The sequence below is a fragment of the Scyliorhinus torazame genome, chromosome 25 (assembly GCF_047496885.1).
Source record: "Scyliorhinus torazame isolate Kashiwa2021f chromosome 25, sScyTor2.1, whole genome shotgun sequence".
NCBI classification, from domain to species: domain Eukaryota; kingdom Metazoa; phylum Chordata; class Chondrichthyes; order Carcharhiniformes; family Scyliorhinidae; genus Scyliorhinus; species Scyliorhinus torazame.
In genome coordinates, this window is record NC_092731.1 from 18,467,061 (window position 1) to 18,491,799 (window position 24,739).

Consider the following 24,739-nt stretch of genomic DNA (forward strand, 5'->3'; position numbering starts at 1 on the left):
CTGATCGGTAGTGGCGTTGCCATGGAGAATGCGCGATCTTCTACCCTATCAAATCGTCTCAAATATCTCTATATAAGGTCACTCCTCAGCCTTCCATTTTCTGGAGGGAAATGCCTCAGCCTTTCCAGATAAATACTCGCTCTCAGTGCTTCGCTGAAAACGAGAAAGTGAGGATTATTCTGTACGTGGCCAGCACTGCCCCTGAAACCAGGATGTGGAGATGCCGGCGTTGGACTGGGGTGAGCACAGTACGAAGTCTTACAACACCAGGTTAAAGTCCAACAGGTTTGTTTCGATGTCACTAGCTTTCGGAGCACTGCTCCTTCCTCAGGTGAATGAAGAGGTCTGTTCCAGAAACACATATATAGACAAATTCAAAGATGCCAAACAATGCTTGGAATGCGAGCATTAGCAGGTGATTAAATCTTTACAGATCCAGAGATGGGGTAACCCCAGGTTAAAGAGGTGTGAATTGTACCAAGCCAGGACAGTTGGTAGGATTTCGCAGGCCAGATGGTGGGGGATGAATGTAATGCGACATGAATCCCAGGTCCCGGTTGAGGCCGCACTCATGTGTGCGGAACTTGGCTATAAGTTTCTGCTCGGCGATTCTGCGTTGTCGCAGGTCCTGAAGGCCGCCTTGGAGAACGCTTACCCAGAGATCAGAGGCTGAATGCCCTTGACTGCTGAAGTGTTCCCCGACTGGAAGGGAACATTCCTGCCTGGTGATTGTTGCGCGATGTCCGTTCATTCATTCGGGGGAGACACGAATGAACGGACATCGCGCAACAATCACCAGGCAGGAATGTTCCCTTCCAGTCGGGGAACACTTCAGCAGTCAAGGGCATTCAGCCTCTGATCTCCGGGTAAGCGTTCTCCAAGGCGGCCTTCAGGACCCGCGACAACGCAGAATCGCCGAGCAGAAACTTATAGCCAAGTTCCGCACACATGAGTGCGGCCTCAACCGGGACCTGGGATTCATGTCGCATTACATTCATCCCCCACCATCTGGCCTGCGAAATCCTACCAACTGTCCTGGCTTGGTACAATTCACACCTCTTTAACCTGGGGTTACCCCATCTCTGGATCTGTAAAGATTTAATCACCTGCTAATGCTCGCATTCCAAGCATTGTTTGGCATCTTTGAATTTGTCTATATATGTGTTTCTGGAACAGACCTCTTCATTCACCTGAAACCAGGAACAAGCTACGGAGAAATGTTCCATTGTGCAGGGTGCACCCTCACATTGAAGAGTTAGAAAAATAAATTGCGATGGATTATTGACACAAGTGCAGTTTATTGAACTTGGAGATTCCATTTACGCAAGGTTTGCCGCTCACTGGTCGCGCCGACCTGTTCCAGGAACACAAACAAAGGGAGGAATGGCCATTGGCGGGGGCTCTCCGAATTCTCGCACACACTGCTCCTGTAAGCAGTCCTCTTTTTGCTGATGGGGCAACTGTTCAGCTGGAGAAAAGGGTTTAGAGATGGCTTGAAAACGTTGATGAGTTGTAAGAATGCCAGAATGTTAAGAATCAGGTGCGACAGTAGTCCATTGAGCCCCTCGACGATCAATGCTGATCTTCTACCTCTCAACTCACTTTTCTGCCCCATCCACATATCCCGTGAGGCCCCTTAGTGCTCATAAATCTGTCAATCTCAGGCTCGAGTATACCAAAGTGGCCTTCTGGGTGGGAGAATTCCAAAGATTCACAACCCTCTCAAGTGAAGATGTCTCCCCTCATCCCAGTCCAAAATGGCCGACGGCTTAGCCTAATCATGGAATTCCTCCAGTCCAGAAAGAGGTCAATCGGTCCATCCAAGCCTGCACCGACCCTTCGAAAGACCGCCCTACCAAGGCCCAATCCCCCGCCCTGTAACCCCACCCTAAGGGGCAATTGATCATGGCCAATCCACCTAACCTGCGCCATGTGGGAGGAAACCGGAGCACCCAGAGGAAACGCACGCAGACACAGGGAGAACGTGCAAACTCCACACAGACGGTCACCCAAGGTCGGAATCGAACCCAAGTCCCTGGCGCCGTGGGGCAATAGTGCCAACCCCTAGTGATGCCCCTCATTCCCAGAAAGCAAGGACAGCCTCTATTCTGTCAAACCACCTCAGAACGTTGGACATAAGGAGACCAAAACTGGGACTCCCGGTGACGACCATGGAGCAAGTGGTCGCACACAGGCGGCCCCACCTCAGAGGCATTGGCTTTGGCTGTTTTCACCCGTGTTTTGGTTCATTCAGCAGAAACGTGGAGCGGAAAGTGTAAGAGATGAAGTCGTCCCCTGGATTGGCATGTTTACTGGCTATCAGGCCTGGCAGAAGACAGCGCCAGGAACCTGGCTAAGGAGTTGGAGGGGACCCGTGGCACAGCACCATTGCGAGAATGGCGGAGGGGGGGGGAAGGGCGGTGTTGGAGGGATGAGCTTCAGCAAGGAGGATTTTCGACAGCAGCGGAAGGAGATGGACAGTGAATGGTTGCGGGTGACCGAGAGAGCAATGGCACATCTTAGCGGGTCTCTGAATCGAGTTGTAAAGTCCCTCGAGGCGCAAGAGGCGTCGATTCAGGAGATGGAAAAGATAGTGTCCGACCAGAGTGATCGCATTGTGTCCTTGGAGGGGGAGGAGGGGATCCTGGGAGATGAATGCAAGTCGCTGCGGTCGAAGGTGGAGGTGTCAGGAGAACAGGTCCAGACGACAGGATTTGCAGGTTGTGGGGCTGCAGGAAGGTGTGGAGGGAGCGAGCGCCACAACGTCCGTTTCGAGGCCAGGTGGGTGGAGGAGAAGGTGTTGGACAAGACCCCGGAGGTGGACCGGGCCCACAGATCCTTGAGGCAGAAGCCGAGAGCGGGGGAGCCTTCGCGGGCAGTTGTTGTGTGGGTGCACAAGTCCTTGGACAAGGAGAAGGCCCTTAAGTGGGCCAAGGCGAAGCGCGTCTGTGAATGGGAGGGTAATAGAGTCCCGATTCACCAGGACATTGGCGCAGAGCTGGCAACGAGGCATGCGGGGTTCAACAAGGCCAAGGCGGCGTTGTATAGACGACAGATTTTGTTCGGGTGCTGTACCCGGCCAGACTCTGGGTGACTCATGGCGGCCGGGAGTAATATCTTGAGACACAGGAGGAGGCCAATGACTTTATAAAGAGACCCTAAGCTGGGGGAGGACTGAGGGGAACTGCAGGGTGAAGGAGTTAAATTCACGAACGTTGGGAATGACTGTTGTTCTGGGTTGCCGATGGGGGGGGATTTTCAAAAGCTCTAAGTTTGTAACGGGGGCAATTGCTCCCCCCTCCCACCTTTTGTTTTTTTTGGGGAGGTTATTTGTGAATTCTGGCGATTTTTTGTAAAAATAATTTAGAGGACCCAATTCTAATTTTTTTTTCCCAACTAAGGGGCAACTTAGCGTGGCCAATCCGCCTACCCTGCACATCTTTGGGTTGTGTGGGGGGGTGAGACCCACGCAGACACGGGGAGAATGTGCAAACTCCACACGGACAGTGACCTGGGCCCGGGATCGAACCTGGGACCTCGGCGCCGTGAGGCAGCAGTGCTAACCCACTGCGCCACCGTGTTGCCCTCTTTTGTGCTGTGTTGATGGGTTTTGTCGTAATTCAGGATGGTTGGGGGCCTGGTTTTGACGTGAGTGAGGGTAGGATTAAGGACATATACAGGTGGGGAATCAGAGCAAGGCACAGGCGGTGAGGTTGAAGCGTAATTGGGAGAAAGAGTTGGGGAGGGAAATAAGATGGGGACTCTGGTGTGAGGCGATGCGGGGGGTGAACTCAACTTCCTCCTGTGCGATGATGAGCTTGATTCTGTTCAAGGTGGCACAGAGGGCGCTCATGCCTAGGGGCGAGGGTGAGTGGGTTCTTCCTGGGGTGACCGATGGGCGTGAGAAGTGTGGGCGGGGATTGGCGGATCATGCCCACGTGTTCTGGAGGTGTGAGAAGCTGGCGAGGTTTTGGCAGGTGGTGTTCGGGACATTATCCAGGATCGTGGGGGGCCGAGGTCAGGCCGGACTCTATGGTGGCGATGTTTGGAGGGGTGGCTGGACGGGAAGGGGGCCCCGATGCTGTGGCCTTCACCTCTCTAACTGCTGGAAGGATCCTGCTGAATTGGAGGTCGGGTACACCGCCGGGGGTGGCAGCCTGGCAGGGGGACTTGGACGACCTTCTCCGGCTGGAGAAGATTAAGTTTGAGTTGAGGGGCGGCAGAAGAGGGTAACGAGGTGCGGTGAAGGCCTTTCATGACCTTATTTGAGGAGCTGTTCGTCGCAGGGTTGTGGGGAGGTGGAGGGAGAGTTAAAAGGGGCAAAGCTGTGCTTTTGTGCAAACTGTTGACTATGCTTTCACAGTGCAGAAGGAGGCCATTCGGCCCATCGAGTCTGCACCGGCCCTTGGAAAGAGCACCCTACCCAAGGCCAACACCTCCACCCTATCCCCATAACCCAGTAACCCCACCCAACACTAAGGGCAATTTTGGACACTAAGGGCAATTTATCATGGCCAATCCACTTAACCTGCACATCTTTGGACCGTAGGGGGAAACCGGAGCACCCGGAGGAAACCCACGCACACACGGGGGGGATGTGCAGACTCCGCACAGACAGTGACCCAAGCCGGGAATCGATCCTGGGACCCTGGAGCTTTGAAGCAATTGTGCTGTCCACAATGCTACCGTGCCTTTGATGGACTGTGTATTTTGTTGATGTTATGAATGTTCGGAATAAAATATCTTTAAAAAAACAAAAGACCAAACCAGACCCATTGTTACCTAATGGAGTGCAGTGAAGGTCCTGGCACCATGTTTAAATGGCCCTGTGGTCCATCCCCACACTACACCCCCCCCCCACCCTTGTCTCACCTCACCCTCGTTGGTCGTGCCCCCCTGTACCCAGCTTTGGTGCAGTTTGTGCTCCAGGGTTCCCGATGTGTGGCGGCGACGATTTGAAAGGCGAAAGCAGCGTCTACTGACCTCAAAGTCATAGAATCATAGAATCCTTACAGTGCTGAAGGAGGCCGTTCAGCCCATCGAGTCTGCACCGACCCTCTGAAAGAGCGCCCTACCTAGGCCCAATCCCCCGCCCTATCCCTGTCGTGGAGGAAGCGCAGCTCACCCGGTGGGCGTCACCCATGGGCAGTTGCGAAACGGAACGTTCCAATTACTCACTTGGGGGAGGGGGGGTTCTGCATTCGGAGGTGGGAGGGAGGGTTGGGGGTAACGGCGGGAGAGAGAGAGAGAGAGAGAGACAGGCCCGCGGGGAGGCCAGAGAATCTCGGCCACTGTATTCGGGGCACACAATAATGAGATTCGTACTTTAGGAGCAGTTTGGGCATGTTAAGCAGGAAATTGGAGTTTTGTAACCATTCAAAATAAACCAGAAATTTTGTCAACAAAAAAATTGACAGATGTTTGGAAAGTGAGAATACGAAGGGATATGGAAGGAACTGAGGGAATGGGGCTGAGGTACTGATAGGCCACGATTGAAAGGTTTAACAGACTCAAGCGGCGGAATGGCCTCCCTAGGAATCTATCATATCTTGTAAAAGGAAAGTGGATAAAACTTTGCAAAGATGAATTGGAAATCACGACAGAGAAGGAAGACTAAGGGTTGAAATGAAATGAAAATCGCTCATTGTCACAAGTAGGCTTCAAATGAAGTTACTGTGAAAAGCCCCTCGTCGCCACATTCCGGCGCCTGTTCGGGGAGGCTGGTACGGGAATTGAACCCACGCTGCTGACCTGCCTTAGTCTGCTTTCAAAGCCAGCGATTTAGCCCTGTGCTAAACCAGCCCCTAGTTGGCTGCCAATCGGTAGCCACAAGACAAAAGTGTTAAAATGGCCGATTAAATATTGTGAGGTCCGAATCCATTGTTTTCCCTCACTCCAAACTCGGTTCCCTCGGTACCAACTCCATCCCTCTCCCGACCAACAGTTTGAGGTTAATCCAGTCTGTTCTCGGCCTTGGTGTCCCATTTCAGCCCGAGGTATTCCTTCTCTCACGCTATCCCGATTTCCATTTCTGCACCACCGACCGGCTTTGTCTGCCGGCACTCTCATTCTGCCCTCATTACCTCTCAGTCTGTCTCCCCCAGCACACTTCCAGGCTGCTGTCCCACATTCTACCCTCGGTAAACCCGAGGTCATCCAAAACTCGGCTGCCCGTGTCGAGACTCCCGCCGTCTCCCTTTCCCTTATCGCCCCCCCCCCCCCCCCCCCCCCGCACACCAGCTCCCCGTCAGGCAATATCTCGATTTTAAGATTCTCATCCTCGTTTCCAAATCCGCCCCCGGGTGGCCTCACTCCCTCCCTCGCTCTGTAATTTCCTCCAGCCCCACAATCCGGCACAGTAACGCAGTGGTTAGCACTGCTGCCTCACGCCACCAGGGACCCGGGTTCGATTCCCGACTTGGGTCACTGTCTGTGCGGAGTCTGCACGTTCTCCCCGTGTCTGCGTGGGTTTCCTCCGGGGGCTCCGGTTTCCTCCCACAAGTGCCGAAAGACGTGCTGTTAGGTGAATTGGACATTCTGAATTCTCCCTCTGTGTCCCCGAACAGGCGCCGGAATGTGGCGACTAGGGGCTTTTCACAGTAACTTCATTGCGGTGTTAATGTAAGCCTATTTGTGATGCTACTAAAAATTACTATTTTGCAAATTGTTCTTGACGTCAGCAGCGGCGGGACCTCTGAGGTTCGCAGGAGGTGTATCGCACTCTGCAGGCTCCTTCTCTCACTTTCCACCGCCCCGAATCTGCTTGTGTGCGAGCATGGTGGATTCTGTAGCGCACCCCCCATCGCCCCCCCACCATCGTAATGCGATACCACAACAGACGCAGGGTGATACCATTGCCACAGTTGCGATGTACTCTGTGAAACGATCGTCTGTGCAGAGAACCTACTCCCCGTTTCTTTAAATTCCTTTTTAATTGCATGTTCCGAATTTGCATATGGAGACATCACAGCTGTGTGTATACAGTACATAACGCTCCTAATAGCCTTGTCCTCAGACAATTAAGAGCTGTTGTTCAAGGCTATCATTAACCAACACAACATCAATGAATGCTCCACCTTCTCTGTTTTTTGGGGGGTTTTTCATGCAATTACGCCTAATTATATGTTAAACAGACAATGTCCATCTTGCTCAGAGGAGGGATGAATGCGCACACACACACACACACACACACACAGACACAGAGGTGTGTGCACACTGTGACCAGACTGTGTCTCTATCCCACCAGCCACTCCGATGTCAGTAACATTGAGCAGGGAAGGCAGTGGCCTCGCTGTGATGTCACGGGGCTCATAAACCGGGTTTGAATCCCTCCCGGGGCAGGTGGCGAAATGCGAATCCCATAAACATCTGGAATTAAAAGTCTAGTGTTGTAAAAAAAAACGGATTCACGAATGCCCCCCTTTAGGGGAGGAAATCTGCCATCCTTACCCGGTCTGGCCTACACGTGACTCCAGACCCCACACAGCAATGGGGTTGACTCTTAAAATGCTCCCTCAGAAATGAATGAATGAATATCGCTTATTGTCACAAGTAGGCTTCAAATGAAGTTACTGTGGAAATCCCCTAGTCGCCACATTCCAGCGCCTGTTCGGGGAGGCTGTTACGGGAATCGAACCGTGCTGCTGGCCTGCCTTGGTCTGCTTTCAAAGCCAGCGATTTAGCCCTGTGCTAAAGAGCCCCAGTTCAGTCGAGCGAGACGCTCGCGGGCAATTAGGGACGTGCACAGCCAGTGCCACCTGTATAGAATTTTTAAAAGCTATAATCAGTTCTGTTGCCCGTGTCTAACCCCACGGAGAAGCAAATCCAGAACCACAACGCGATCGATGAAGGACCACCATCTTTGTTTCGCCATGCTGATTTGGATGTTTTAGGAATAAAGGATATCTTCGCAAACAAAAAAAACTATTAAAAAATGTCTAAATCCACGGACCGCACAAGGGGCTTACAATGTAGCCTGCGCAACACATCTGACCTGACACTCCAGTGCAACACTGACTGGGTGCTGCACTGTCGGAGGTGCCATGTTTTAGATAAGACATTAAACCAAGGTCCTCCTCCTGTCGTCAAGAAGCACATGGCTGGGGGGTGGGTTACAGGAGACTCTAGCCCTGGGGCCTTTTGATATATTCACATGATCTGAGCATCATTTGCTGGGCCTAGTATTTGTCGCCCATCCCTATTTGCCCCTTGAGGCGCCTTCTTGAGCCGCTGCAGTCCCTGCGGTGTAGGTCCACCCACAGTGCTGTTAGGGAGGGAGCTCCAGGAGTTTGACCCGGAGACAGGGACGATATATTTCCGAGTCAGGATGGTGAGCGAGTCGGACTTGGTGTCCCCAGGCACCTGCTGCCCTTGTCCTTATAGGTGCCGGAGGCCGCAGGTTTGGAAGGTGCTGTCAAAGGAGGTGGGATGGGGGGGGGGGGGTCCACTTAGAGGTGGATCGTCCAAATGCTGGAAGCGTTTTATGGACTTCTGCAATCCATTCGCTGTTTTTGCTGATGGTTAGGGCCCGAACTTAGAGCACAACATTGAATCTCTGTCTCCCTCCCTGCCTCTCTCTCTCTGCCTCTCTCTCTCTCTCTGTCTCTCTCTCTCTGTCTCTCTCGCTCTGTCTCTCTCTCTCTGTCTCCCACTCGCTGTCTCTCAGTCTCTCTCTCGGTCTCTCTCTTGCTGTCTCTCTATCTCGGTCTCTCTCTCTCTGTTTCTCGCTCTGTCTCTCTCGCTCTGTCTCTCTCGCTCTGTCTCTCTCGCTCTGTCTCTCTCTGTCTCACACTCGCGGTCTCTCACTGTCTAGCTCTCTCTCTCTGTCCCTCTCTCTCTGTCTCTCTCTCTGTCGCTCTTTCTCTGTCTCTCTCTCTGTCTCTCTCTCTCTTGGTTTCTCTCTCTCTGTCGCTCTCTCTCGGTCGCTCTCTCTCGGTCGCTCTCTCTCGGTCGCTCTCTGTCTCTCTGTCTCTTTCTCCGTCTCGCTCTATCTCTCTCTCTCTGTTTCTCTCCCTCTCTGTCTCTCTCTCTCTCTCTGTCTCTCACTGTCTCTCTCTCTCTCTCTCTCTGTCTCTCTCTCTCTGTCTCTCTGTGTCTCTCTCTCGGTCACTCTCTCTCTGTCTCTATCTCTGTCTCTCTCTCTGTCTCACACTCGCTGTCTCTCACTGTCTCTCTCTCTCTCTCTCTCTTTCTCTGTCTCTCTCTCGTTCTGTTTCTCTCTCTCTGTCTCTCTCTCTCTGTCTATCGCTCTCTCTCTGTCGCTCTCTCTCTGTCGCTCTCTTGGTCGCTCCCTCTGTCGTTCTCTCTCTGTCTCTCTCTCCCGGTCTCTCTCTCTCTGTCTCTCTCTCTCTGTGTCTCTCTCTGTCTCTCTCTCTCTGTCTCTCTCTCTGTCTCTCTCTCTCTGTCTCTCTCTCTCTGTCTCTCTCTCTCCATTCAATGACACTGAGGCCAATTTACATTGCCCACTCTGGAGCATTTTTCTTGCCAAAGTTATTCGGCAAATCACCCAATGGATGACTGAATTCTGCTCGAATACCGTCTAAATTAAATAGCGGGTTTTCTCTTTCCCCTTGCGCGGTTACAATAGGGTTTAAATAAAAAGAATTGATTGCTTTTCACTTCTCCGCTGTCGTTCCGGCTAACACTAGCAATTGAATCAAGGAAACATTCCCATTTTAGTATCTCCACAACAGAACCGATGATAAATCACAATTTTGATGAACGACCTATTTTGCAGGGATCAGACTCGAGGCAGCTGAAGCGCTAACTGTAATCGGCAGCTTAGGAAAGTCACCGGACTAACAAAACGTTAAAAGCAATTTACTGCACCGTTTTAGCTCAACAGCAGCTCCCCTCCCCCTCAACAACTTCTCCCCCTTCTTTCCTCGGAGGTGGTCGGGGCTGTTTAGCACAGGGCTAAATCGCTGGCTTTGAAAGCAGATCAAGGCAGGCCAGCAGCACAGTTCAATACCCGTACTGGCCTCCCCCGAACAGGCGCCGGAATGTGGCGACTAGGGGCTTTTCACAGTAACTTCATTTGAAGCCAACTTGTGACAATAAGCGATTTTCATTTCATTTCATTGCCGACACGGCCAGCATTTATTGCCCTTCCCCAACGACCCCTCAGGACGGTGGTTATGAGCCACTTTCTTGACCGCTGCAGTCCGTGTGGGGGTAGGTGCACCCCCCGTACTGTTAGGGAGGGAGTTCCGGCATTCAGACCCAGTGACCCAATAGAGATACAACGGAGGGTCTTGCCCGGCCATTTCAGAGCGGCAGTGAAGAGTCGACCACATTCGCCACGGGTCTGGAGTCACGTGTAGGCCAGACCGGGTAAGGACGGCAGATTTCCTTCCCTAAAGGACATTGGCGAATCAGGTGGGTTTTTATGACAATTGACAATGGTTTCAATAATTCCACATTTTTTTTTTCCATTTAAGGGGCAATTTAGCTTGGCCAATCCACCTACCCTCCACATCTTTGGGTTGTGGGGGTGAGGCCCATGCGGACACAGGGAGAATGTGCAAACTCCTCACGGACAGTGGCCCGGGGCCGGGATCGAACCTGGAACCTCGGCACCGTGAGACTGCAATGCTAACCCACTGCGCCACCGTGCCGCCAATTCCAGATTTTTAATGAATTGAAATTCCACCATCCACCATGGGACAGCATCTCCCAAACTCATGACCTCTACCATCTAGAAGAACGAGGGCAGCAGATACCTGGGAACCCCACCACCTGGAGGTTCCCCTCCAAGCCCCGCACCATCCTGATTTAGAAATACATCGGCCGTTCTGGAACTCCCTCCCTAACAGCACTGTGGGTGTACCCACACCACCTGGACTGCAGCGGGTTCAAGAAGGCGGCTCACCTTCTGAAGGGGCAATTAGGGATGGGCAATAAATGCTGGCCTAGCCCAGCGACGCCCACATTCCTTGTCAATAAAAGAATGGGTCCCCAGAACATTGCGCCCCAGCTCTCTGGAATACTGGTCCAGTGATAATACCTCGACGCCACCACCTCCCCTAGTTCCAAGGCAGGATGTTGTTTGCCTTGAAGAGGAATTTCCAGGTGGTGATCCTCTTGTCCTTCCAGGAGATGGCGGTCGTGCTTTTGGCAGGTGCTGCCTCAGGATCCTTGGTGAGTTGGTGCAGGGGTCACGTCAATGGTACACACTATGCGTTGGTGGTGGGGAGGTGGCGGGGGGGGGGGGGGGGGGGGGGGGGGGGGGTGAATGTTTGTGGATGGGGTGCCAATCAAGCGGGACTGCTGAATTCAGTGAACCCGACGTAGACGTCGCACCAGCCCTGGTACCTGGGTGCACCACATGACTCAAATGAAATGAAATGAATGAAAATCGCTTATTGTCACGAGTAGGCTTCAATGAAGTTACTGTGAAAAGCCCCTAGTCGCCACATTCCGGCGCCTGTTTGGGGAGGCTGGTACGGGAATCGGACCGTGCTGCTGGCCTGCCTTGGTCTGCTTTAAAAGCCAGCGATTTAGCCCAGTGAGCTAAACCAGCTCACTGGGCAGTCAAACCAACGGGGAAACTATCGCTTTATTTGACCCGCTCAACAAAATACAAAGAGTGCTTCTTGAAGCCAGTTATGAATATTCTTCCCTTCGGAATCTTATAAAGTAGATTAGGTCCTGTCAGCCATCGAGCTGAACCTCCACAACTTGGCCCTCGGCCCTGGAGACAAGGCAGGAAGGAACTTTCATCCCAAAGAGTCGGAATAATGAGCTGTCAGGAAAGAGCGAAGGAACGGGAGCTCTCACACCCTGAAAGGAGGCGACAGAGAGACAGGAGAGATATTGAACAAATAAACTTGGGACAACTGAACTAGAAATCCTGTGTAGCCAGCCGTGTGGTAGCACTCTTGCCTCTGAATCAGAAGGTTCAAGTCCCACTCCAGCGCTTGAGCACTAATGTCAAGGCCAACACTCTCTGCACAGGACAGAGGGAGAGATGCATTGATGCAGGCGATGTCTTCTGGGTGAGATCCTATCGCCTGCTTGGGTGGGCATAAAGACCACCTGGCCACTGTTTCGGAGAGCTCGCCCCAGTGCCTTGGCCAATAATTATCACTCCATTGACATCACAAAAGACAGACAGACGATCAGGTCAATTATCACAATGTTAATATGGATGTGAGTCTTTGATGCCAATAAATGCTGGATAAACTCTGGCAGCAGCTGTGGAGGGAAACAGAAGGCGCGATCTAGGTCACGGTCACGCTTGAACGGGAGCGCGGCGTGGCCGGTGGGCGCCGTGGTGAAGCCTCCCGCCGGCTTCCCGGCAGCCATCGCGCCTTGCGGGATCGACACATGTCCCGCGAGGCGTCGGAATCAGGAACCCACCGCAATGGGCGTGACGAAGCCATGCTCGGGTTAGTAGGCCTTACCCGGGGGGGGGGGGGGGGGGGGGGTGCAGGACAGGTAAGACAGGGCCTATAGGGGTATGTGACAGGTGGGGGGGGGGGGGGGTCATAGAAAGTAGGTGCAGGAGTAGGCCATTCGGCCCCTCGAGCCTGCACCACCAGTCAATATGATCATGGCTGATCATCCAAGTTCAGTATCCCACTCCCGCTGTCTCTCCATACCCCTTGATCCCTTTAGCTGCAAAGACCACGTCCAGCTCCCTCTTGAATATATCCAATGAACCGGCCCCAACAGCTTTCTGTGGGAGGGAATTCCACAAGCTCACAACTCTGAGGGAAGAAGTTCTTCCTCATCTCAGTCCCGAATGGCTTACCCCTTATTCTTAGGCTGTGACCCCTAGTTCTGGACGTCCCCAACATCAGGAACATTCTTCCCGTATCGAGCCTGTCCAGTCCCATCAGGATTTTATATGTTTCTATGTGATCCCCTCTCATTCTTCTAAACTCCAGTGCGTACAAGCCCAGTCCATCCAGTCTTTCTTCACACGTCAGTCCTGCCATCCCTGGAATTAGTCTGGTGAACCTTCGGTGGACACCCTCAATAGCAAGAATGTCCTTCCTCAAACTAGGAGACCAAAACTGCACACAATACTCAAGGTGTGGCCTCACTAACGCCCTGTATAATTGAAGCAATAAGAAGTCTTACAACACCAGGTTAAAGACCAACAGGTTTATTTGGAATCACTAGCTCTCGGAGCGTAGCTCCTTCATCAGGCGATTCCATACAAACCTGTTGGACTTTAACCTGGTGTTGTAAGACTTCTAACTGTATCCACCCCAGTCCAACGCCGGCATCTCCACGACATTGTTTTTTAAATTTAGAGTATTCAATTAATTTTTTCCAATTTTTTTTTAGGGGCAATTTAGCGCGGCCAATCCACCTACCCTGCACATCTTTGGGTTGTGGGGGCGAAAGCCACGCAGACACGGGGCGAATGTGCAAACTCCGCACGGACAGTGACCCAGAGCCGGGATCGAACCTGGGACCTCAGCGCCATGAGGCAGCAGGGCTAACCCACTGCGCCACCGCGCTGCCTGGGGCATCGCCACAGCATAACGGCAGCAAGACATCCCTACTCCTGAGACGCAAATCCTCTCGCTGTGAAGGCCAGCGTGCCATTAGCTTTCCTCACCGCCTGCTGTACCCGCATGCCGACCTTCAACGACTGTTCCACCATCACACCCAGGTCTCGTTGCACTTCCCCTTTTCCTAGACGGGCAATTGCACCCTTTCAAGATGGCGGCACGATTCCGCGGCTCCCCAGTGCTGGAAATAATTCCCAAGTATGGGCTAAACCGGCAAGAAACTCCCCAGGGCCCCAAAAAGTGACCAAGTGTCATTGAATAGCGGCAGGGAACTCGCGGCAGAGCCAACGGGAAGCTCCCTGAAAAACCCGCCACAAATAACACTTTTCTGTTAGATTGAGGCCAGAGTCGACGAGCCCCCGGCAGATATTGATGGCTAGATTGTGCAGACAAACTCTCTTAATTACAGAAGATTTAATCCAAATGAAATGTTCAGGACGATGTGATTGGTTCGCTGAAGCAAGAAGGAATCCAGGACAAAAAGGTGCAAAAAATTGTCGAATTAGAATTTGGATATTCGGTGGGTGTCAGGAAGCACTCGCCTACCCAAAGACTGCGAAATCTGGCACCCCGCCTCCCCCATCCTGACCAGCTTTTTGTTTATTCGTTCAGGCGATGTTTTTTAAAAATAAATTTAGAGTACCCAAATAATTTTTTCCAATTAAGGGGCAATTTAGCGTGTTCAATCCGCAGACACGGGGAGAATGTGCAAACTCCACACAGACTGTGACCCGGTGCCGGGATCGAACCTGGGACTTCGGCGCCGTGAGGCAGCAGTGCTAACCACTACGCCACCGTGCTGCCTGTTCAGGCGATGTTAACCCTCCCTAATTGCCAGAGGCTATTTCGGATAGGGCAATTAAGAATCAAGCACATTTGCGGTGGGTCTGGAGTCACGCGTCGGCCAGGCCGAGTAAGCACGGCAGATTTCCTTCGAAAGAGAAAATGCTGGAAAACCTCAGCAGGCCTGGCAGCATCTGTAGGGCGAGAAGAGAGCTAACGTTTCGAGTCCGGATGACTCTTTGTCAAAGCTAACAGACAGAGAAAGCGGGAAATATTTATACTGTGGAGTGAGAATGAAAGATGAGTCATAGCCACAGAAACCCAGGGAAACCGGGTGCTAATGGCCACAGAAACCAAGGGGACAGAGTGCTAATGGCAGTCCCCAGAGAGAACAAAAGATGTGAAAGGCCAAACAGCAGAGAAACTAACATCAGAGGGTGAACTGTAGATGTGGGGGGAGGGGGAAGCAAAGAGGAGAAAGGTGCAGGAAAGGTGGATAAGATTGGGGGGGGGGGAAATTAAATGTATATTAAGAAAGAAAGAAATGGTAAAAGACCGTTAAAATGAAATGAAAACAAATGGGTCGAGATGGGGCTGATCATCTGAAGTTGTTGAATTCTACAGATTTCCTTCCCGAAAGAGGGAGTGAGCCAGATGGGTTTAAAGGACGGTTTCATGGTTATCCTTCCAATTGTTAATTTCAGATTTCACCATCTGCAGTGGTGGGATTTGAACGCAAGTACCTGGGAGTGCAGATTACCAGTTCAGTGATAATATCACGGCGCCACCACTTCCCAATGAGCATCGACAGCCTTTACTTCATCTTGCCTTTCCAGTTTCTGGGTTATTTTGGGCTTAGTTCCCACTGGGCATTCCACCTCCAACTGAATGAGCCGGTCCCAATGACCTTGTGCAGCTCAAGGACTGAGCGCTGACCTCTTCAATTAGTGACCAGTTAGAAGGAACCTCTCCAAACGATCTGACAGAAACACGCGTGGGTTTATCTTGCTTGGCAGAACTTAACGTCTGAATCCAGGATTCAAGCCGGGGTTATCCGGCCCAGCCCACCACCGGGATCTTGCCGTCCCGTCAAACGCTAATCTATTTCTGGCTCCAGTCCCCCGCCACATCCTCCACGGCGGGTCTGGAAAACCCCCGGATTGGGCGGGGCTGGGAAAGTCCAGGCCTTGATTCTGAGCCGGAGAAATCCATCCTCATTATTAATCATTTCACCAGTCTCTGTATTCATATCATAGAATTTACAGTGCAGAAGGAGGCCATTCGGCCCATCGAGTCTGCACCGGCTCTTGGAAAGAGCACCCTACCCAAGGTCAACACCGTCACCCTATCCCCATAACCCAGTAACCCCACCCAACACGAAGGGCAATTTTGGACACTTAAGGGCAATTTATCGTGGCCAATCCACCTAACCTGCACATCTTTGGATTGTGGGAGGAAACCGGAGCACCCGGAGGAAACCCACGCACACACGGGGAGGATGTGCAGACTCCGCACAGACCAAGCCGGAATCGAACCTGGGACCCTGGAGCTGTGAAGCAATCCACAAGGCTACCGTACTGCCCCGAATACTCCACAGTATATTCGGAGCCATTGTCTTCTGGGGAGGTTCAATAATTGTCTTCCAGGTTTTTTCAGTCAACTTTCAGTGAATCAGGAGGCCTGGGTGATTTATGGACAGAGTGCGGAATCTTGCCTTCCCTTCCCTGCAAAGCAGGGGAGAGGTTACCCCCAGCCTCCACCTCATCCCAGAGCCACATCATTGAGATTAGCAGCCATCAGGAATGCAGGTGGCAAGAGGGCGGTCATTGCCCCTTGGGTCTGTTGTGCCATCCAATCGGACTGATCTGCATCTCAACTCCATTCACCTGGCTTGGCTCTATATCTAATGGTGGCCGTAGATCCTTTGAAGTAACATCTCTTTCTGCTTCAATAACACAACTGATGGGTTTTGATAGAGACTGTTTCGGTGGCAGCGCCCACTGCCAATGCCAGCTCGCAGCCAACACTGCTATCCAGCGGCTTGTGGCGGTATATGCACTCGTGTCCTTTCACAGTGAGAGTTTCAATCTACTGGAATGGCCTGGGGCTTGAATGACCAGTGACTGATCCACTTCCAAGCTGTCTTGACCATCAGAGGATTTGATTGGTCAGAACAGGAGCAGGAGTAGCCAATGCGGCCCATTGAGCCTGCCCCGCCATTCCGTTACACGGTGGGCCTGATGATCTGGGCTTCCCACGCCTCGTTTCTCGGTGGCGGGAGGAGGCCCATCATTGGCCGGCAGCCGGGATCTACTGGTCAATCCACGGTCAATGGGATTTGCCCCTTGAATCCACCCCGTGTCTGCCAGGAAACACGCGGGCGGGTATGCCCCATGGGCGGGTCTGGAGATCTCACCCATGGGGCGAGGCGATCTACGTGAACCGCACTTTCCTGCCTCATCCCTCAGTGCCCAAAATTCTAATGCCTCAATCACCCAAAGACCGAGTGTTCCAGACCTCTGGAGCTAAGAATTCCAAAGATTCACAACCCCTTTGAACGAGAAAACGTCTCCTCATCTCAATCACTGCCCCCACCCCCCTTACTCTGAGGCTACGACCCCCGAGTTCTGAAATCACCAGCCTGTGGGAGACAGACCCTCGGGATCGGCCCCGTCTGACCGCCCAAGAATTTGACACATTTCAACAGAGTTTGCGCCTCCCATCGTCCCAAACTCCAGACCCGTTCTACCCCAATCCCGCCACGGGTAGGTCAACATACCTTTTACGGACATGTTGGGCGGGGGCCCCTCGATTCTCAGGTTCCAAGGGGGGTCTCCCAGGTTGGCAAAGTCCCTCATCCGGAGGTAGCTGATGGTCAGCCGGATGATGGAGGCCTTGTCGAGTTGGCTGGTGATGGCCCCCGGCAGAGGCAGCATCTTGGCCAACTCGTAAAACTCAAAGTTTTCTTTTCCCCGGCGAAAGCGAGCGGCATTCCGGGACTTCTCCTTCCGGAGGGCTTGGAGGCTGGAAAAGAAAAACAGAATTCCGTCCTTAGCTTTTCACCCTTTCTTCATTCTCCACTGTTTTGTTAGTTTTTCTTCAGGGGCACAAAGTAATTCCAGTTAGAGAGAGAACCTGCTAATATTAGCCATCAAACACTCCCAGGACAGGTACAGCACGGGGTTAGATACAGAGTAAAGCTCCCTCTACACCGTCCCCATCAAACACTCCCAGGACAGGTACAGCACGGGGTTAGATACAGAGTAAAGCTCCCTCTACACTGTCCCCATCAAACACTCCCAGGACAGGTACAGCACGGGGTTAGATACAGAGTAAAGCTCCCTCTACACCGTCCCCATCAACCACTCCCAGGACAGGTACAGCACGGGGATAGATACAGAGTAAAGCTCCTTCTACACTGTCCCCATCAAACACTCACAGGACAGGTACAGCACGGGGTTAGATACAGAGTAAAGCTCCTTCTACACTGTCCCCATCAACCACTCCCAGGAGAGGTACAGCATGGGGTTAGATACAGAGAATAGCTCCGTCTGCACTGTCCCCATCAAACACTCCCAGGACAGGTACAGCACGGGGTTAGATACAGAGTAAAGCTCATGCTACACTGTCCCCATCAACACTCCAAGGACAGGTACAGCACGGGGTTAGATACAGAATAAAGCTCCCTCTACACTGTTCCCATCAAACACTCCCAGGACAGGTACAGCACGGGGTTAGATACAGAGTAAAGCTCCCTCTACACTGTCCCCATCAAACAATCCCAGGACAGGTAAAGCACGGGGTTAGATACAGAGTAAAGCTTGCCCTACACTGTCCCCATCAAACACTCCCAGGATAGGTAAAGCACAGGGTTAGATACAGAGTAAAGCCCCCTCTGCACTGTCCCCATCAAACACTCCCAGGACAGGTACAGCACAGGGTTAGATACAGAGTAAAGCTCCCTCTACACTGTCCCCATCAAACACTCCCAGGACAGGTACAGCACGGGGTTAGATACAGAGTAAAGCTCCCTCTACACTGTCCCCATCAAACACTCCCAAGACAAGTACAGCATTGGGTTAGATACAGAGTAAAGCTCCCTCTACACTGTCTCCATCAAACACTCCCAGGACAGGTGCAGCACGGGGTTAGATACAGAGTAAAGCTCCCTCTACACCGTCCCCATCAAACACTCCCAGGACAGGTACAGCACGGGGTTAGATACAGAGTAAAACTCCCTCTACCCTGTCCCCATCAAACACTCCCAGCACAGGTACAGCACGGGGTTAGATGCAGAGTAAAGCTCTCTCTACACTGTCCCCATCAAACACTCCCAGGACAGGTACAGCACGAGGTTAGATTCAGAGTAAAGCTCCCTCTACACTGTCTCCATCAAACACTCCCAGGACAGGTACAGCACAGGGTTAGATACAGATTAAAGCTCCCTCTACACTGCCCCCATCAAACACACCCAGGACAGGTACAGCACGGGGTTAGATTCAGAGTAAAGCTCACTCTACACTGTCCCCATCAAACACTCCCAGGACAGGTACAGCACGGGGTTAGATACAGAGTAAAGCTCCTTTACACTGCCCCCATCAAACACACCTAGGGCAGGTACAGCACGGGGTTAGATACAGAGTAAAGCTCCCTCTACACTGTCCCCATCAAACACTCCCAGGACGGGTACAGCATGCGTTTAGATACAGAGTAAAGCTGTCTCTCCACTGTCCCCATCAAACACTCCCAGGACGGTTACAGCACGGGGTTGGATACAGAGTAAAGCTCCCTCCACACTGTCCCCATCAATCACTCCCAGGACAGGTACAGCACGGGGTTAGATACAGAGTAAAGCTGTCTCTGCACTGTCCCCATCAAACATTCCCAGGACGGGTACAGCACGATTTAGATACAGAGTAAAGCTCCCTCTACACTGTCCCCATCAATCACTCCCAGGACAGGTACAGCACGGGTTAGATACAGAGTAAAGCTGTCTCTGCACTGTCCCCATCAAATATTCCCAGGATGGGTACAGCACGGGGTTAGATACACAGTAAAGCTCCCTCTACACTTTCCCCATCAAACACACACCCAGGACAGGGACAGCACGGGGTTAGATACAGAGTAAAGCTCCCTCTACACTGTCCCCATCAAACACTCCCGGGACAGGGACAGCACGGGGTTAGATACAAAGTAAAGCTCCCTCTACACTGTCCCCATCAAACACTCCCGGGACAGGGACAGCACGGGGTTAGATACAGAGTAAAGCTCCCTCCACACTGTCCCCATCAAACACTCCCAGGACAGGTACACAACGGGGTTAGATACAGAGTAAAGCTCCCTCTACACTGTCCCCATCAAACACACCCAGGACAGGGACAGCACGGGGTTAGATAAAGAGTAAAGCTCCCTCTACACTGTCCCCATCAAACACACCCAGGACAGGGACAGCACGGGGTTAGATACAGAGTAAAGCTCCCTCTACACTGTCCCCATCAAACACTCCCGGGACAGGGACAGCACGGGGTTAGATACAGAGTAAAGCTCCCTCTACACTGTCCCCATCAAACACTCCCAGGACGGTTACAGCACAGGGTTGGATACAGAGTAAAGCTCCCTCCACACTGTCCCCATCAAACACTCCCAGGACAGGTACAGCACGGGGTTAGATACAGAGTAAAGCTCCCTCTACACTGTCCCAATCAAACACTCCCAGGACAAGTACAGCACAGGGTTAGATATAGAGTAAAGCTCCCACTTCACTGTCCCCATCAAACACTCCCAGGACAGGTACAGCACGGGGTTAGATACAGAGTAAAGCTCCCTCTACACTGTCCCTATCAATCACTCCCAGGACAGGTACAGCACGGGGTTAGATACTGAGTAAAGCAGTCTCTGCACTGTCCCCGTCAAACACTCCCAGGACAGGTACAGCACGGGGTTAGATACAGAGTAAAGCTCCCTCTACACTGTCCCCATCAAACACTCCCAGGACAGGTACAGCACGGGGTTAGATACAGAGTAAAGCTCCCTCCACACTGTCCCCACCAAACACTCCCAGGACAGGTACAGCACGGGGTTGGATACAGAGTAAAGCTCCCTCCACACTGTCCCCATCAAACACTCCCAGGACAGGTACAGCACGGGGTTAGATACAGAGTAAAGCTCCCACTTCACTGTCCCCATCAAAAACTCCCAGGACAGGTACAGCACGGGGTTAGATACAGAGTAAAGCTCCCTCTACACTGTCCCCATCAATCACTCCCAGGACAGGTACAGCACGGGGTTACATACTGAGTAAAGCTCCCTCTACACTGTCCCCATCAATCACTCCCAGGACAGCTACAGCACGGGGTTAGATACAGAGTAAAGCTGTCTCTGCACTGTCCCCATCAAACATTCCCAGGACGGGTACAGCACGGGGTTAGATGCAGAGTAAATCTCCCTCTACACTGTCCCCATCAATCACTCCCAGGACAGGTACAGCACGGGGTTAGATACAGAGTAAAGCTGTCTCTGCACTGTCCCCATCAAACATTCCCAGGACGGGTACAGCACGGGGTTAGATACAGAGTAAAGCTGTCGCTGCACTGTCCCCATCAAACATTCCCAGGACGGGTACAGCACGGGGTTAGATACAGAGTAAAGCTGTCTCTCCACTGTCCCCATCAAACACTCCCAGGACGGTTACAGCGCGGGGTTGGATACAGAGTTAAGCTCCCTCTACACTTTCCCCATCAAACACACCCAGGACAGGGACAGCACGGGGTTAGATACAGAGTAAAGCTCCCTCTGCACTGTCCCCATCCAACACTCCCAGGACTGGGACAGCACGGGGTTAGATACAGAGTAAAGCTCCCTCTACACTGTCCCCATCAAACACACCCAGGACAGGGACAGCACGGGGTTAGATACAGAGTAAAGCTCCCTCTACACTGTCCCCATCAAACACTCCCGGGACAGGGACAGCACGGGGTTAGATACAGAGTAAAGCTCCCTCTACACTGTCCCCATCAAACACTCCCGGGACAGGTACAGCACGGGGTTAGATACAGAGTAAAGCTCCCTCTACACTGTCCCCATCAAACACTCCCAGGACGGTTACAGCACGGGGTTAGATACGGAGTAAAGCTCCCTCCACACTGTCCCCACGAAACACTCCCAGGACAGGTACAGCACGGGGTTGGATTCAGAGTAAAGCTCCCTCCACACTGTCCCCATCAAACACTCCCAGGACAGGTACAGCACAGGGTTAGATACAGAGTAAAGCTCCCTCTACACTGTCCCCATCAAACATTCCCAGGACAAGTACAGCACAGGGTTAGATACAGAGTAAAGCTCCCACTTCACTGTCCCCATCAAACACTCCCAGGACAGGTACAGCACGGGGTTAGATACAGAGTAAAGCTCCCTCTACACTGTCCCCATCAATCACTCCCAGGACAGGTACAGCACAGGGTTAGATACAGAGTAAAGCTCCATCTACACTGTCCCCATCAAACACTCCCAGGACTGGGACAGCACGGGGTTAGATACAGAGTAAAGCTCCCTCTTCACTGTCCCCATCAAACACACCCAGGACAGGGGCAGCACGGGGATAGATACAGAGTAAAGCTCCCTCTACACTGTCCCCATCAAACACACCCAGGACAGGGACAGCACGGGGTTAGAGACAGAGTAAAGCTCCCTCTACACTGTCCCCATCAAACACTCCCGGGACAAGGACAGCACGGGGTTGGATACAGAGTAAAGCTCCCTCTACACTGTCCCCATCAAACACTCCCGGGACAGGGACAGCACGGGGTTAGATACAGAGTAAAGCTCCCTCTACACTGTCCGCATCAAACACTCCCAGGACAGGTACAGCACGGGGTTAGATACAGAGTAAAGCTCCCTCTACACTGTCCCCATCAAACACTCCCAGGACAGGTACAGCACGGGGTTAGATACAGAGTAAAGCTCCCTCTACACTGTCCCTATCAAACACTCCCAGGACAGGTACAGCACGGGGTTAGATACCGAGTAAAGCTCCCTCTACACTGTCCCCATCAAACACTCCCAGGACAGGTACAGCACGGGGTTAGATACAGAGTAAAGCTCCCTCTACACTGTCCCCATCAAACACTCCCAGGACAGGTACAGCACGGGGTTAGATACAGAGTAAAGCTCCCTTTACACTGTCCCCATCAAACACTCCCAGGACAGGTACAGCACGGGGTTGGATACAGAGTAAAGCTCCCTCCACACTGTCCCCATCAAACACTCCCAGGACAGGTACAGCACGGGGTTAGATACAGAGTAAAGCTCCCTCTACACTGTCCCCATCAAACACTCCCAGGACTGGTACAGCACGGGGTTAGATACAGAGTAAAGCTCCCTCTACACTGTCCCCATTAAACACCCCCAGGACAGGTACAGCACGGGGTTAGATACAGAGTAAAGCTCCCTCTACACTGTCCCCATCAAACACCCCCAGGACAAGTACAGCACAGAGTTAGATACAGAGTAAAGCTCCCACTTCACTGTCCCCATCAAAAACTCCCAGGACAGGTACAGCACGGGGTTAGATACAGAGTAAAGCTCCCTCTACACTGTCCCCATCAATCACTCCCAGGACAGGTACAGCACGGGGTTACATACTGAGTAAAGCTCCCTCTACACTGTCCCCATCAATCACTCCCAGGACAGCTACAGCACGGAGTTAGATACAGAGTAAAGCTGTCTCTGCACTGTCCCCATCAAACATTCCCAGGACGGGTACAGCACGGGGTTAGAATCAGAGTAAAGCTCCCTCTACACTGTCCCCATCAATCACTCCCAGGACAGGTACAGCACGGGGTTAGATACAGAGTAAAGCTGTCTCTGCACTGTCCCCATCAAACATTCCCAGGACGGGTACAGCACGGGGTTAGATACAGAGTAAAGCTGTCTCTGCACTGTCCCCATCAAACATTCCCAGGACGGGTACAGCACGGGGTTAGATACAGAGTAAAGCTGTCTCTCCACTGTCCCCATCAAACACTCCCAGGACGGTTACAGCGCGGGGTTGGATACAGAGTTAAGCTCCCTCCACACTTTCCCCATCAAACACACCCAGGACAGGGACAGCACGGGGTTAGATACAGAGTAAAGCTCCCTCTACACTGTCCCCATCAAACACTCCCAGGGCTGGGACAGCACGGGGTTAGATACAGAGTAAAGCTCCCTCTACACTGTCCCCATCAAACAGACCCAGGACAGGGACAGCACGGGGTTAGGTACAGAGTAAAGCTCCCTCTACACTGTCCCCATCAAACACTCCCGGGACAGGGACAGCACGGGGTTAGATACAGAGTAAAGCTCCCTCTACACTGTCCCCATCAAACACACCCAGGACAGGTACAGCACGGGGTTAGATACAGAGTAAAGCTCCCTCTACACTGTCCCCATCAAACACTCCCAGGACAGGTACAGCACGGGGTTAGATACAGAGTAAAGCTCCCTCTACACTGTCCCCATCAAACACTCCCAGGACAGGTACAGCACGGGGTTAGATACCGAGTAAAGCTCCCTCTACACTGTCCCCATCAAACACACCCAGGACAGGGGCAGCACGGGGATAGATACAGAGTAAAGCTCCCTCTACACTGTCCCCATCAAACACACCCACGACAGGGACTGCACGGGGTTAGATACAGAGTAAAGCTCCCTCTACACTGTCCCCATCAAACACTCCCGGGACAGGGACAGCACGGGGTTGGATACAGAGTAAAGCTCCCTCTACACTGTTCCCATCAAACACTCCCAGGACGGTTACAGCACGGGGTTGGATACAGAGTAAAGCTCCCTCCACACTGTCCCCATCAAACACTCCCAGGACAGGTACAGCACGGGGTTAGATACAGAGTAAAGCTCCCTCTACACTGTCCCCATCAAACACTCCCAGGACAAGTACAGCACAGGGTTAGATACAGAGTAAAGCTCCCCCTTCACTGTCCCCATCAAACATTCCCAGGATATGTACAGCACGGGGTTAGATACAGAATAAAGCTCCCTCTACACTGTCCCCATCAATCACTCTCAGGACAGGTACAGCACGGGGTTAGATACAGAGTAAAGCTGTCTCTGCACTGTCCCCATCAAACATTCCCAGGACGGGTACAGCACGGGGTTAGATACAGCGTAAAGCTCCCTCTACACTTTCCCCATCAAACACACCCAGGACAGGGACAGCACGGGGTTAGATACAGAGTAAAGCTCCCTCTACACCGTCCCCATCAAACACTCCCAGGACAGGGACAGCACGGGGTTAGATACAGAGTAAAGCTCCCTCTACACTGTCCCCATCAAACACACCCACGACAGGGACTGCACGGGGTTAGATACAGAGTAAAGCTCCCTCTACACTGTCCCCATCAAACACTCCCGGGACAGGGACAGCACGGGGTTGG

The 24,739-nt window shown here is 52.5% G+C and overlaps 1 protein-coding gene across 1 annotated transcript in view; it reads right to left on the minus strand.

Moving 5' to 3' along the window:
* The window catches only part of LOC140402239 (neuronal PAS domain-containing protein 1), a 196,218-nt gene that overhangs the window by 158,387 nt on the left and 13,092 nt on the right, over positions 1-24,739 (minus strand). Inside the window, exon 2 of the mRNA XM_072489868.1 lies at positions 17,089-17,333. Coding sequence (XP_072345969.1) covers positions 17,089-17,333 — 245 coding nt within the window. The remainder of the gene's footprint in view (positions 1-17,088; positions 17,334-24,739) is intronic.